This window comes from Heterodontus francisci, chromosome 5, assembly GCF_036365525.1.
Source record: "Heterodontus francisci isolate sHetFra1 chromosome 5, sHetFra1.hap1, whole genome shotgun sequence".
Lineage (NCBI taxonomy): Eukaryota > Metazoa > Chordata > Chondrichthyes > Heterodontiformes > Heterodontidae > Heterodontus > Heterodontus francisci.
The window spans coordinates 3,083,021-3,098,398 of record NC_090375.1 but is presented as its reverse complement, the minus strand read 5'-3'; the positions used below and the strand labels follow the sequence as shown (position 1 = coordinate 3,098,398).

General features: G+C 51.7%; 1 protein-coding gene across 1 annotated transcript in view; it reads right to left on the bottom strand.

The window, feature by feature from the left end:
• Window positions 1-348: 348 nt before the first annotated feature.
• The window catches only part of asb10 (ankyrin repeat and SOCS box containing 10), a 51,589-nt gene continuing 36,559 nt past the window's right edge, over window positions 349-15,378 (bottom strand). Inside the window, exons 4-5 of the mRNA XM_068031035.1 lie at window positions 10,814-10,927; window positions 349-864 (exon numbers count right to left, since the gene is read on the bottom strand). Coding sequence (XP_067887136.1) covers window positions 679-864; window positions 10,814-10,927 — 300 coding nt within the window. The 3' untranslated portion in view covers window positions 349-678. The remainder of the gene's footprint in view (window positions 865-10,813; window positions 10,928-15,378) is intronic.

Genomic DNA, 15,378 nt, shown 5'->3' with positions numbered 1-15,378 from the left:
TTTCCCAGGAAAGGCGGGGCGGGGAGCACGTTTTCACAGGAAAAGCGGGGCGGGGAGCATGTTTTCCCAGGAAAGGCAGGGAGGGGTGCATGTTTTCCCAGGAAAAGCGGGGCAGGGTGCACTTCTTCCCAGGAAAGGTGGGGCGGGGTGCACTTTTTCCCAGGAAAGGCGGGGCGGGGCGCACATTTTCCCAGGAAAGGCGGGGCGGGGTGCACTTTTTCCCAGGAAAGGTGGGGCGGGGTGCACTTTTTCCCAGGAAAGGCGGAGCGGGGCGCACTTTTTCCCAGGTAAGGCGGGTCGGGGTGTCCGTTTTCCCAGGAAAAGCGGGGCAGGGTGCACTTTTTCCCAGGAAAGGCGGGGCGGGGTGCATGTTTTCCCAGGAAAGGCAGGGCGGGGTGCATGTTTTCCCAGGAAAGGCGGGGCGGGGCGCATGTTTTCCCAGGAAAGGCGGGGCGCATGTTTTCCCAGGAGGGGCGGGGTGCACTTCTTCCCAGGAAAGGCGGGGCGGGGAGCATATTTTCCCAGGAAAGGCGGGTCGGGGTGTCCGTTTTCCCAGGAAAGGCGGGGCGGGGAGCACGTTTTCCCAGGAAAGGCGGGGCGGGGAGCACGTTTTCCCAGGAAAGGAGGGGCGGGGTGCGTGTTTTATCAGTCTGGTTGTTGGCTCTGTGGTTAAGCTTTCTAACTGACATAGTCCTGAAACTGCAGTAACAGATAGTCTTTGAGGAAGGTGGGCAGTGGAAGTTCAGGAATCAGGTCCTGGCAGTGTCCCTCGAAGTGGGTTCGTATCGCACACCGTGCCAAGTGCTGGAGAGAACGTGGTGTCTGGGAAAGTGCAAACAGGGAGTCATAGAAGTCCTGGTGTTTCTGTAAGAGGAATTAAAAGGAATTACAAGACTCGACAGTACCGAAACAGGCTGTTTAACCTCAACCTTATCTGTGCCGGTGTTTATACCCATACGACCCTCCTCCCCCTTTAATTACCTCTTCCTTCACGTCCCCATCGCCCCCTATTCCCACTCTTCTTCCCCTGTATCTCTAATTCCAACTCTCCCTCCCCTGCATCCCCCTATTCCCAGTCTCCCTCCCCTGCATCCCCCTGTTCCCACTCTCACTCTCTGTATCCCCCTAATCCCACTCTCCCTCTCCTGCATCCCCCTATTCCCACTCTCGCTCTCTGTATCTCCCTATTCCCACTCTCCCTCTCCTGCATCCCCCTGTTCCCACCCTCCCTCTCCTGCATCCCCCTATTCCCACTCTCGCACTCTGTATCCCCCTATTCCCACTCTCCCTCCCCTGTATCCCGCTATTCCCACTCTCCCTCCTCTGCAGACCCCTATTCCCACTCTCCCTCCCTTGCATCCCCCTATTCCCACTCTCCCTCCCTTGCATGCCCCCATTCCCACACTCGCACTCTGTATCCCCCTATTCCCACTCTCCCTCCCCTGTATCCCCCTATTCCCACTCTTGCTCTCTGTATCACCCTATTCCCACTTTCCCTCCCCTGTATCCCCCAATTCCCACTCTCCCTCCCCTGTATCCCCCTATTCCCACTCTTGCTCTCTGTATCACCCTATTCCCACTCTCCCTCCCCTGTATCCCCCAATTCCCACTCTCCCTCCCCTGTATGCCCCTATTCTCACTCTTCCTCTCCTGCAACCCCCTATTCACACTCTCCCTCTCTTGCATCCCCTTATTCCCATTCTCACACTCTATCCGCCATTCCCACTCTCACTCTCTGTATCCGCCTATTCCCACTCTCCCTCTCCTGCACACCCTTATTCCCACTCTCGCTCTCTGTATCCCCTATTCCCACTCTCCCTCTCCTGCATCCCCTTATTCCCACTCTCGCACTCTGTATCCCCCATTCCCACTCTCGCTCTCTGTATCCCCCATTCCCACTCTCGCTCTCTGTATCCCCCTATTCCCAATCTCGCTCTCTGTATCCCCCTATTCCCAATCTCGCTCTCTGTATCCCCCATTCCCACTCTCGCTCTCTGTATCCCACTATTCCCAATCTCGCTCTCTGTATCCCCCATTCCCACTCTCGCTCTCTGTATCCCACTATTCCCACTCTCGCTCTCTGTATCCCCCTATTCCTACTCTCCCTCCCATGTATCCCCCATTCCCACTCTTGCTCTCTGTATCCCACTATTCCCACTCTCGCTCTCTGTATCCCCCTATTCCCAATCTCACTCCCTGCATCACCCTATTCCCACTCTCCCTCCCCTGTATCTTCATATTCCCACTCTCGCTCTCTGTATCCCCCTATTCCCACTCTCCCTCCCCTGTATCCCCCTATTCCCACTCTCCCTCCCCTGTATCCCTCTATTCCCACTCTCGCTCTCTGTATCCCACTATTCCCACTCTCGCTCTCTGTATCCCCCTATTCCTACTCTCCCTCCCATGTATCCCCCATTCCCACTCTCGCTCTCTGTATCCCACTATTCCCACTCTCGCTCTCTGTATCCCCCTATTCCCAATCTCACTCCCTGCATCACCCTATTCCCACTCTCCCTCCCCTGTATCTTCATATTCCCACTCTCGCTCTCTGTATCCCCCTATTCCCACTCTCCCTCCCCTGTATCCCCCTATTCCCACTCTCCCTCCCCTGTATCCCTCTATTCCCACTCTCGCTCTCTGTATCCCACTATTCCCACTTTCCCTCCCCTGTATCCCTCTATTCCCACTCTCGCTCTCTGTATCCCACTATTCCCACTCTCTCTCCCCTGTATCCCCCTATTCCCACACTCCCTCCCCTGCATCCCCCATTCCCACTCCGTCTCTGTATCCCCCGATTCCCACTCTCGCTCTCTGTATCCCCCTATTCCCACGCTCCCTCCCCTGTATCCCACTATCCCCATTCTCGCTCTCTGTATCCCACTATTCCCACTCTCCCTCCCCTGTATCCCCCTATTCCCACACTCCCTCCCCTTCATCCCCCTATTCCCACACTCCCTCCCCTTCATCCCCCTATTCCCACTCTCCCTCCCCTGCATCCCCCTATTCCCACTCTCCCTCCCCTGTATCTCCTATTCCCACTCTCCCTGCCCTGCATCCCCCTATTCCCACTCTCTCCCTCTCCTGTATCCCTATATTCCTACTCTCCCTCCCCTGTATCCCCCTATTCCCACTCTCCCTCCCCTGTTTCCCCAATTCCCACTCTCCTTCCTCTTTATCCCCGATTCCCATTCTCCCTCCCCTGTATCCCCCTATTCCCACTCTAGCTCTCTGTATCCCCATATTACCACTCTCCCTCTCCTGTATCCCCCTATTCCCACTCTCCCTCTCCTGCATCCGCTTATTCCCACTCTCGCTCTCTGTATCCCACTATTCCCACTCTCGCTCTCTGTATCCCCCTATTCCTACTCTCCTTCCCATGTATCCCCCATTCCCACTCTCGCTCTCTGTATCCCCCTATTCCCAATCTCGCTCTCTGTATCCCCCTATTCCCAATCTCGCTCTCTGTATCCCCCATTCCCACTCTCGCTCTCTGTAACCCACTATTCCCAATCTCGCTCTCTGTATCCCCCATTCCCACTCTCGCTCTCTGTATCCCACTATTCCCACTCTCGCTCTCTGTATCCCCCTATTCCTACTCTCCCTCCCATGTATCCCCCATTCCCACTCTCGCTCTCTGTATCCCACTATTCCCACTCTCGCTCTCTGTATCCCCCTATTCCCAATCTCGCTCCCTGCATCACCCTATTCCCACTCTCCCTCCCCTGTATCTTCCTATTCCCACTCTCGCTCTCTGTATCCCCCTATTCCCACTCTCCCTCCCCTGTATCCCCCTATTCCCACTCTCCCTCCCCTGTATCTTCCTATTCCCACTCTCGCTCTCTGTATCCCCCTATTCCCACTCTCCCTCCCCTGTATCCCCCTATTCCCAATCTCGCTCTCTGTATCCCCCTATTCCCAATCTCGCTCTCTGTATCCCCCATTCCCACTCTCGCTCTCTGTATCCCCCTATTCCCACTCTCCCTCCCCGTATCCCTCTATTCCCACTCTCGCTCTCTGTATCCCACTATTCCCACTCTCGCTCTCTGTATCCCCCTATTCCCAATCTCGCTCCCTGCATCACCCTATTCCCACTCTCCCTCCCCTGTATCTTCCTATTCCCACTCTCGCTCTCTGTATCCCACTATTCCCACTCTCCCTCCCCTGTATCCCCCTATTCCCACACTCCCTCCCCTGCATCCCCCATTCCCACTCTCGGTCTTTGTATCCCCCTATTCCCACTCTCCCTCCCCTGCATCCCCCTATTCCCACTCTCCCTCCCTTGTATCCCCCTATTCCCACTCCCCCTCCCCTGCATCCTCCTATTCCCACTCTCGCTCTCTGTATCCCCCTATTCCCACTCTCCCTCCCCTGTATCCCTCTATTCCCATTCTCGTTCTCTGTATCCCACTATTCTCACTCTCCCTCCCCTGTATCCCCCTATTCCCACACTCCCTCCCCTGTATCCCCCTATTCCCACACTCCCTCCCCTGCATCCCCCTATTCCCACTCTCCCTCCCCTGCATCCCCCTATTCCCACTCTCCCTCCCCTGCATCCCCCTATTCCCACTCTCCCTCCCCTGTATCTCCTATTCCCACTCTCCCTGCCCTGCATCCCCCTATTCCCACTCTCGCTCTCTGTATCCCCCTATTCCCACTCTCCCTCCCCTGTATCTCCTATTCCCACTCTCTGCCCTGCATCCCCCTATTCCCACTCTCCCGCCCCTGCGTTCCCCTATTCCCACTCTCACATCTTTATCCTATTATTCCCACTCTCCCTCCCCTGTATCCCCCTATTCCCACTCTCACTCCCCTGTATCCCCCTATTCCAACTCTTGCTCTCTGTATTCCCCTATTCCCACTCTACCTCCCCTGTATTCCCCTATTCCCACTCTCCCTCCCCTGTATTCCCCTATTCCCACTCTCCCTCCCCTGTAACCCCCTATTCCAACTCTCCCACCCCTGTATCCCCCTTTTCAACTCCCGCTCCTCTGTATCCCCCCTTTTCCCACTCTCCCTCCCCTGTATCCCCCTATTCCCACTCTCCCTCCCCTGTATCCCCCTATTCCCACTCTCTCCCTCTCCTGTATCCCCATATTCCTACTCTCCCTCCCCTGTATCCCCCTATTCCCACTCTCCCTCCCCTGTTTCCCCAATTCCCACTCTCCCTCCTCTTTATCCCCTATTCCCACTCTCCCTCCCCTGTATCCCCTTATTCCCACTCTAGCTCTCTGTATCCCCCTATTCCCACTCTCCCTCTCCTGTATCCCCTTATTCTCACTCTCTCTCCCCTGTATCCCCCTTTTCCCACTTTTGCTCTCTGTTTCCCCCTATTCCCACTCTCTCTCCTCTGTATCCCCTATTCCCACTCTCGCTCTCTGTATCCCCCATTCCCACTCTCCCTCCCCTGTATCCCCTATTCCCACTCTCCCTCCCCTGTATCCCCTATTCCCATTCTCCCTCCCCTGTATCCCCAAATACCACTCTCCCTCCCCTGTCTCCCTTATTCCCACTCTTGCTCTCTGTATCTCCCTATTCCCACTCTCCCTCCCCTGTATCCCCTTATTCCCACTGGAGGCTTATAGAAAGGTACTGCAATAATCATAGGTGATTTTATTCTTCATATTGATTAGACAAATCAAATTGGCAAAGGTAGGCTGGAGGATGAGTTCACAGAGTGTATTCAGGACAGTTTCTTGGAACAATATATTTTGAAACCTTTCTGATGAAAGGTCACTGACCTGAAACATTAACTCTGTTTCTCTCTCCACAGATACTGCCAGACCTGCTGAGTATTTCGAGCATTTCTTGTTTTTATTTTATATTCTGAAACCTACCAGGAAACAGGCTATTTTGGACCTGGTAATGTGTAATAAGACAGGATTAACAAATGACCTCATCGTAAAGGAGCCTCGAGGCAAGAGTGATCATAACATGATAGAATTTCACATTCAGTTTGAGGGTGAGAAATTTGGGACTGAAACTAGTGTCTTAAACTTCGATAAAGGCAATTACAGGGGTATAAAGACAGAGTTGGCTAAAGTGGAGTGGGAAATTAAGTTACAAGGTAAGACAGGAGAGAAGCAGTGGCAAACATTTAAGGAGATAATTCATAACTTTCAACAAAGATATATTTCACTGAGAAAGAAAGGCTCAAAGAGAAGGATGCACCATCCATGGCTAACTAAGGAAGTTAAGGATGGTGTCAAATTGAACGAAAATGTGCACAATGCTGCAAAGATTCATGGTAGGCCAGAAGATTGGGAACATTTTAGAAACCAGCAAAGGAAGGTTAAAAATAGTGGGAGAAATTAGAGTATGTGAATAAACTAGCAAGAAATATAAAAATCGACAGTAAAAGCCTCTACAAATCTATGAAATGGAAAAGAGTAGCTAAAGTAAATGTTGGGCTCTTAAAGGATGAGACTGGGGAATTAATAATGAGAAACAAGGAATGGCAGACACTTTGAACAAGTATTTGGTATCTGTCTTCACAGTAGAAGACAAAAAATCCCAAGAGTAGCAGAAATTCAAGAGGCAAAAGGGAGGAACTTAAAACAATCACTATCACTGGAGAAAAAGTTCTAGGAAAACTAATGGGACTAAAGACTGGCATGTCTGAAAAGAAGTGGCTGCAGAGATAGTGGATGCATTGGTTGTAAACTTTCAAAATTCCCTCGATTCTGGAAAGGTCCCAGCGGATTAGAACACTGCAAACTTAACACCCCTATTCAGAAAGGAAGGAGACAGAAAGCAGGAAACTATAGGCCTCTTAGCCTAACATCTGTCATTGTAAAAATGCTAGAATCCATTAGTGAAGAAGTAGGACATTTAGAAAATCAAAATACAATCAAGCAGAGTCATCATGTTTTGTGAAAAGAAAATTGTGCTGGACAAATTTATTAGAATTCTTTTGAGTATGTAACGAGCAGGGTGAATAAAGGAGAATCAGTAGATGTAGTGTACTTGGATTTTCAAAAGGCATTCGATAAGGTGCCACATAAGACGTTACTGCACAAGATAAGAGCTCATTGTGTTGGGATAATATATTAGCATGGTTAGAGGATTGGTTAACAGAGAATCCAGATGAATGGGTCATTTTCAGGTTGACAAACTGTAACTAGTGGAGTGCCACAGGGATTAGTGCTGGGGCCTTAACTATTTACAATCTATAATAATGACTTGGATGAAGGGGCTGTGTGCACTGTAGCCAAATTTTCGATACAAAGATAAGTAGGAAAGCAAGTTGTGAGGAGGATACAGCAGTCTGCAGAGATATAGACAGGTTAAGTGGGTGGGTAAAAATTCGGCAGATGGAGTAGAATGTGGAAAAATGTGATGTTGTCCACTTTGGTAGGAAGAATCGAGAAGCAGGATGTTATTTCAATGGAGAGAGACTACAGAATGATGGGATACAGAGGGATCTGGGTGTCCTTGTACATGAAACAGAAAAAGTTAGCATGCAGGTACAGGAAGTAATTAGGAAGGCAAATGGAATGTTGGCATTTGTTGCAAGGGGGATGGAGTATAAAAGTAGGCAAGTCTTGCAGCAACTGGACAGGGCATTGGTGAGGCCGCACCTAGAGGCCTCTGTATCCCATCATTCTGTAGTCTCTCTCCATTGAAATAACATCCTGCTTCTCGATTCTTCCTACCAAAGAGGACAACATCACATTTTTCCACATTTTACAAAGAACAAAGAACAGTACAGCACAGGAACAGGCCATTCGGCCCTCCAAGCCTGTGCCGATCTTGATGCCTGCCTAAACTAAAACCTTCTGCACTTCCGGGGTCCGTATCCCTCTATTCCCATCCCATTCATGTATTTCATGTATTTTGTACAGTGTACAGTTTAAGTCTCCTTATTTATGGAGAGATATACTTGCATTGGAGGCAGTTCAGAGAAGGTTCACTGGGTTGATTCCTGGGATGAAGGGGTTGTCTTATGAGGAAAGGTTGAGCCTATTCTCATTGGAGTTTAGAAGAATGAGAGGTGATCTTATTGAAACATATTCTTTCAAAATGTCAAATTTCAAAATTTGCAGATGATACAAAACTTGGAAGCATTGTGAGGAGGATAGTGTAGAACTTCACAAGGACATGGAGAAGTTGGTGGAATGGGCAGACAGGTGGCAGATGAAGTTCAATGCAGAGAAATGTGAAGTGATACATTTTGGTAGGACTAACATGGAGAGACAATATAGAATGAAATGGTACAATTCTAAAGGGGATGCAGGAGCCGAGGGACCTGCGTGTACATCTGCACAGATCATTGAAGGTGGCAGGACAGGTTGAGAGAGTGGTTAATAAAGCATACAGTATCCTGGGCTTTATTAATAGGGACATAGAGTACAAGAGGAAGGAAGTTAGGTTGAACGTATAAAACACTAGTTCAGCCTCAGCTGGAGTATTGTGTCCAGTTCTGGGCACCACACATTAGGAAAGATGTGAGGGCATTGGAGAGATGCAGAAATTTTTTTTAAAATTAATTCATGGGATGTGGGTGTCACTGGCCAGGCCAGCATTTATTGCCCATCCCTAATTGCCCTTGAGAAGGTGGTGGTGAACTGCCTTCTTGAACCGCTGCAGTCCATGTGGGGTAGGTACACCCACAGTGCTGTTAGGAAGGGAGTTCCAGGATTTTGACCCAGCGACAGTGAAGGAACGGCAATATAGTTCCAAGTCAGGATGGTGTGTGACTTGGAGGGGAACTTGCAGGTGGTGGTGTTCCCATGTATTTGCTGCCCTTGTCCTTCTAGTTGGTAGAGGTTACGGGTTTGGAAGGTGCTGTCTAAGGAGCCTTGGTGCATTGCTGCAGTGCATCTTGTAGATGGTACACACTGCTGCCACTGTGTGTTGGTGGTGGAGGGAGTGAATGTTTGTGGATGGGGTGTCAATTAAGCGGGCTGCTTTGTCCTGGATGGTGTCGAGCTTCTTGAGTGTTGTTGGAGCTGCACCCATCCAGGCAAGTGGAGAGTATTCCATCACACTCCTGACTTGTGCCTTGTAGATGGTGGACAGGCTTTGGGGAGTCAGGAGGTGAGTTACTCGCCGCAGGATCCCTGGCCTCTGACCTGTTCTGGTAGCCACGGTATTTATATGGCTACTCCAGTTCAGTTTCTGGTCAATGGTAGCCCCTAGGATGTTGATAGTGGGGGATTCAGCGATGGTAATACCATTGAATGTCAAGGGGAGATGGTTAGATTCCCAGCCTCTGACCTGCTCTTGACCTCAACAGAATGGTTCCAGGGATGAGGAATTTCACTGATGAAGATAGATTGGAGAAGTTGGGACTGTTTTCCTTGGAGAAGAGAAGGCTGAGAGGTGATTTGATAGAGGTATTCAAAATCATGAGGGGTCTGGTCAGAGGAGATAGAGAGAAACTGTTCCCACCCATGAAAGGATCGAGAACGAGAGGGCACAGATTTAAAGTATTTGGTAAGAGAAGCAAAAGTGACACACAGCGAGTGGTTAAGGTCTGGAATGCACTACCTGAGAACTGAAGCATTCAAAAGGTAATTAGACAGTTATATGAAAAGGAAGAATGTGCAGGGTTACGGAGAGAAGGTGGGGAATGGGACTAGGTGAAAAGCTCTTTTGGAGAGCTGATGCAGACACGATGGGCCGAATGGCCTCCTTCTGTGTTGTAACAATTCTGTGATTCTGAGGGGGCTTGACTGGGTAGATGCTGAGAGGATGTTTCCCCTCATGGGGGAATCTAGAACAAGGGGGAACAGTTTAAAAATAAGGGGTCTCCCATTTAAGATGGAGATGAGGAAGAATTTCTTCTGAGGGTTGTTAATCTTTGGAATTCTGTTCCCCAGAGAGCCGCGGAGGCTGGGCCATTGATTATTCAAGGCTGAGTTCGACAGATATTTGATCTACATGTGAGTCAAGGGTTGTGGGGGGGCAGGCAGGATAGTGGAGTTCAGGCCACAATCAGATCAGCCATGATGTAGTTGAATGGCAGAGCAGGCTCGAATGGTCTACTCCTGCTCCTGTTTCTTATGTTCTCATCCTTGTTTTCAAATCCCTCCATGGCCTTGCTCCTCCCTTTCTCTGTAACCTCCTCCAGCCCCACAACCTTCCCTTTCTCTGTAACCTCCTCCAGCCCCACAACCCTCCCTTTCTCTGTAACCTCCTCCAGCCCCACAACCCTCCCTATCTCTGTAACCTCCTCCAGCCCCACAACCCTCCCTATCTCTGTAACCTCCTCCAGCCCCACAACCCTCCCTATCTCTGTAACCTCCTCCAGCCCCACAACCCTCCCTTTCTCTGTAATCTCCTCCAGCCCCACAACCCTCCAAGATATCTGCGCTCCTCTAATTCTGGCCTCTTGTGGATCCCCGATTTTAATCACTCCATCAATGGTGGCTGTGCCCTCAGTTGCCTCGGCCCCAAGCTCTGGAATTCCCTCCCTGCACTTCTCCACCTCTCTATCTCGCTTTCCTCCTTTCAGACACTGCTTAAAACCTACCTCTTTGACCAAGCTTTTGGTCATCTGACCTAATATCTCCTTATATGGCTTTGTGTCATATTTTGTTTGATAATGCTCCTGTGAAGTGCTTTGGGCAGTTTCTCTGTGTTAAGGGCGATATATAAATGTGTTATTGTTGCTGGAACTAGTATTCATTATACAGTGAGCACTGATAACATCCTCCTTTGAAACAGAGGGCACCAAAGTGGCACATGCCAAGCTTGAGCAAAATGCCACCCTCTCCAGATCAGTAAAACTCAGACTTGGTGTCACAGACCAATTATTTCCTGCGGATGAATTTCTGTTTACTCTATTTCCAGTGCAGTATACGGACTGTACCTGCAGCACCTTCAGGGGCACCGATTCCTTCCAGACATCCGTCACTTTGAGCCGATCGTAAACATTGATGAGAACCTCAATCGTACGCGGCGACTGTGAGCAGTATCTCAGGACCTGGTACCAACAGAGAGAAAGTGTCAGGCTGAGAACAGTAAGCGTCACAAGGGGGAATACAGTAAGCATCGGGGGACGGGGGGAATACAGTCAGCATCGGGGGACGGGGGGAATACAGTAAGCATCGGGGGACGGGGGGATTACAGTCAGCATCGGGGGACGGGGGGAATACAGTCAGCATCGGGGGACGGGCAGATTACAGTCAGCATCGGGGGACGGGGGGATTACAGTCAGCATCGGGGGACGGGCGGATTACAGTAAGCATCGGGGGACGGGGGGAATACAGTCAGCATCGGGGGACGGGCAGATTACAGTCAGCATCGGGGGACGGGGGGATTACAGTCAGCATCGGGGGACGGGCGGATTACAGTAAGCATCGGGGGACGGGCGGATTACAGTAAGCATCGGGGGACGGGGGGAATACAGTCAGCATCGGGGGACGGGCAGATTACAGTCTGCATCGGGGGACGGGGGGAATACAGTCAGCATCGGGGGACGGGGGGAATACAGTCAGCATCGGGGGACGGGGGGAATACAGTCAGCATCGGGGGACGGGCAGATTACAGTCAGCATCGGGGGACGGGGGGATTACAGTCAGCATCGGGGGACGGGCGGATTACAGTAAGCATCGGGGGACGGGGGGAATACAGTCAGCATCGGGGGACGGGGGGAATACAGTCAGCATCGGGGGACGGGGGGATTACAGTCAGCATCGGGGGACGGGCGGATTACAGTAAGCATCGGGGGACGGGGGGAATACAGTCAGCATCGGGGGACGGGCAGATTACAGTCAGCATCGGGGGACGGGGGGATTACAGTCAGCATCGGGGGACGGGCGGATTACAGTAAGCATCGGGGGACGGGCGGATTACAGTAAGCATCGGGGGACGGGGGGAATACAGTCAGCATCGGGGGACGGGCAGATTACAGTCAGCATCGGGGGACGGGGGGATTACAGTCAGCATCGGGGGACGGGCAGATTACAGTCGGCATCGGGGGACGGGGGGAATACAGTCAGGACCGGGGGACGGGGGGATTACAGTCAGGACGGGGGGAAAACAGTCAGCATCTGGGGGACGGGGGGATTACAGTCAGCACCGGGGGACGGGGGGATTACAGTCAGCACCGGGGGACGGGGGGAAAACAGTCAGCATCAGGGGGACGGGGGGAAAACAGTCAGCATCTGGGGGACGGGGGGATTACAGTCAGGACCGGGGGACGGGGGGATTACAGTCAGGACCGGGGGACGGCGGAAAAACAGTCATGACCGGGGGACGGGGGGAAAACAGTCAGGACCGGGGGAGGGGGGGAAAACAATCAGCATCGGGGGACGGGGGGATTACAGTCAGGACCGGGGGACGGGGGGAATACAGTCAGGACCGGGGGAAGGGGGGATTACAATCAGCACCGGGGGACGGGGGGAAAACAGTCAGGACCGGGGGACGGGGGGAAATACAGTCAGGACCGGGGGAGGGGGGGAATACAGTCAGCACCGGGGGAGGGGGGGATTACAGTCAGCACCGGGGGAGGGGGGGGAATACAGTCAGCACCGGGGGACGGGGGGGGGAATACAGTCAGCACCGGGGGGAGGGGGGGAATACAGTCAGGACAGGGGGATTACAGTCAGCACCGGGGGACGGGGGGGAAGACAGTCAGCACCGGGGGAGGGGGGGGAATACAGTCAGCACCGGGGGACGGGGGAATACAGTCAGGACCGGGGGGAGGGGGGGAATACAGTCAGGACAGGGGGATTACAGTCAGCACCGGGGGACGGGGGGGAATACAGTCAGGACCGGGGGAGGGGGGGATTACAGTCAGCACCGGGGGAGGGGGGTAAAACAGTCAGGACCGGGGGAGGGGGGGATTACAGTCAGCACCGGGGGAGGGGGGTAAAACAGTCAGGACCGGGGGACGGGGGGATTACAGTCAGGTCCGGGGGACGGGGGGATTACAGTCCAAGACAAAGAACAGTACAGCACAGGAACAGGCCATTCGGCCCTCCAAGCCTGCGCGAATCTTGATGCCTGCCGAAACTAACACCTTCTGCACTTCCGGGGCCCATAACCCTCTATTCCCATCCTATTCATATATTTATCAAGATGTCTCTTAAACATCGCTATCGTATCTGCTTCCACCACCTCCCCTGCAGCAAGTTCCAGGCACTCACCACCCTCTGTGTAAAGAACTTGCCTCGCACATCCCCTCTAAACTTTGCCCCTCTCATCTTAAACCTATGTCCCCTAGTAACTGACTCTTCCACCCTGGGAAAAAGTTTCTGACTGTCCACTCTGTCCATGCCGCTCATAACTTCATAAACCTCGATCATGTTGCCCCTCCACCTCCGTCGTTCCAGTGAAAACAATCCGAGTTTATCCAACCTTTCCTCATAGCTAATGCCCTCCAGACCAGGCAACATCCTGGTAAACCTCCTCTGTACCCTCTCCAAAGCCACCACGTCCTTCTGGTAGTGTAGCGACCAGAATTACACACAATATTCTAAGTGTGGCCTAACTAAAGTTCAGTACAGCTGCAGCATGACTTGCCAATTTTTATACTCTATGCCCCGACCGATGAAGGCAAGCATGCTGTTTGCCTTCTTGACTACCTTATCCACCTGCGTGGCCACTTTCAGTGACCTGTGAACCTGTACGCCCAGATCTCTCTGCCTGTCAATACTCCTAAGGGTTCTGCCATTTACTGTATACCTCCCACCTGCATTAGACCTTCCAAAATTCATTACCTCACATTTGTCTGGATCAGTCAGCACCAGGGATGGGGGAGGGAATACAGTCAGCATTGGGCGGGGGAGAGACACGCGCTGACGGGGGGGGTGGTGGTGCGGGGTTGGGAAGTGCGGGGATTGCAAATGAGAAGCTTTCCCCACTTGAAGAGGCAGGGATTAATCAGGGATAGTTAGCATGGCTTTGTCAGGGGGAGATCGTATCTAACTAACTTGATTGAATTTTTTGAGGCGGTGACTAGATGTGTAGATGAGGGTAAAGCAGTTGATGTAGTCGACAGGGACTTCAGTAAGGCTTTTGATAAGGTCCCACATGGGAGATTGGTTAAGAAGGTAAGAGCCCATGGGATCCAGGGCAATTTGGCAAATTGGATCCAAAATTGGCTTAGTGGCAGGAAACAGAGGATGATGGTCGAGGGTTATTTTTGCGATTGGAAGCCTGTGACCAGTGGTGTACCACAGGGATCGGTGCTGGGACCCTTGCTGTTTGTAGTGTACATTAATGATTTAGACATGAATATAGGAGGTATGATCAGTAAGTTCACAGATTGACACGAAAATTGGTGGTGTCGTAAATAGTGAGGAGGAAAGCCTTAGATTACAGGACGATATAGATGGGCTGGTAAAATGGGCGGAGCAGTGGCAAATGGAATTTAATCCTGAGAAGTGTGAGGTGATGCATTTTGGGAGGACTAACAAGGCAAGGAAATATACAAAGGATGGTAGGACCCGAGGAAGTACAGAGTGTCAGAGGGACCTTGGTGTACTTGTCCATAGATCACTGAAGGCAGCAGCACAGGTAGATAAGGTGGTTAGGAAGGCATACGGGATACTTGCCTTTATTAGCCGAGGCATAGAATATAAGAGCAGGGAGGTTATGATGGAGCTGTATAAAACGCTAGTTAGGCCACAGCTGGAGTACTGTGTACAGTTCTGGGCACCACACTGTAGGAAGGATGTGATTGCACTGGAGAGGGTGCAGAGGAGATTCACCAGGATGTTGCCTGGGCTGGAATATTTCAGCTATGAAGAGAGACTGAAAAGGCTAGGGTTGTTTTCCTTAGAACAGAGAAGGCTGAGGGGGGGGACCTGATTGAGGTATACAAAATTATGAGGGGCATTGATAGATGAGATAGGAGGAAACTTTTTCCCTTAGCGGAGGGGTCGAGAACCAGGGGCGTAGATTTAAGGTAAGGGGCAGGAGGTTTAGAGGGGATCTGAGGAAAAAAAATTTCACCCAGAGGGTGGTTGGAATCTGGAATGCACTGCCTGAAGAGGTGGTTGAGGCAGGAACCCTCACAACATTTAACAAGTATTTAGATGAGCACTTGAAACACCATAGCATACAAGGCTACGGGCCAAGTGCTGGAAAATGGGATTAGAATAGTTAGGTGCTTGATGGCCGGCACAGACACGATGGGCCGAAGGGACTGTTTCTGTGCTGTATGATTCTATGACTCTAATATCATCTATCAGATGCCTCCTTTCCAGGTTGAATAGCCCAGGTCCCTCAAGTCTCTCCCCGTGACTCAGACCCTGACATGAGGGATCAGTCTCGTGGCTCTTCTCTGTTCTGCCTCCAGCACTTGAACATCCCCCTTGTGTCTGAGTGACCAGAACTGGACACAGGGCTCAAGGTGGGTCTGACCAGAACTGGACACAGGGCTCATGGTGGGTCTGACCAGAACTGGACACAGGGCTCATGGTGGGT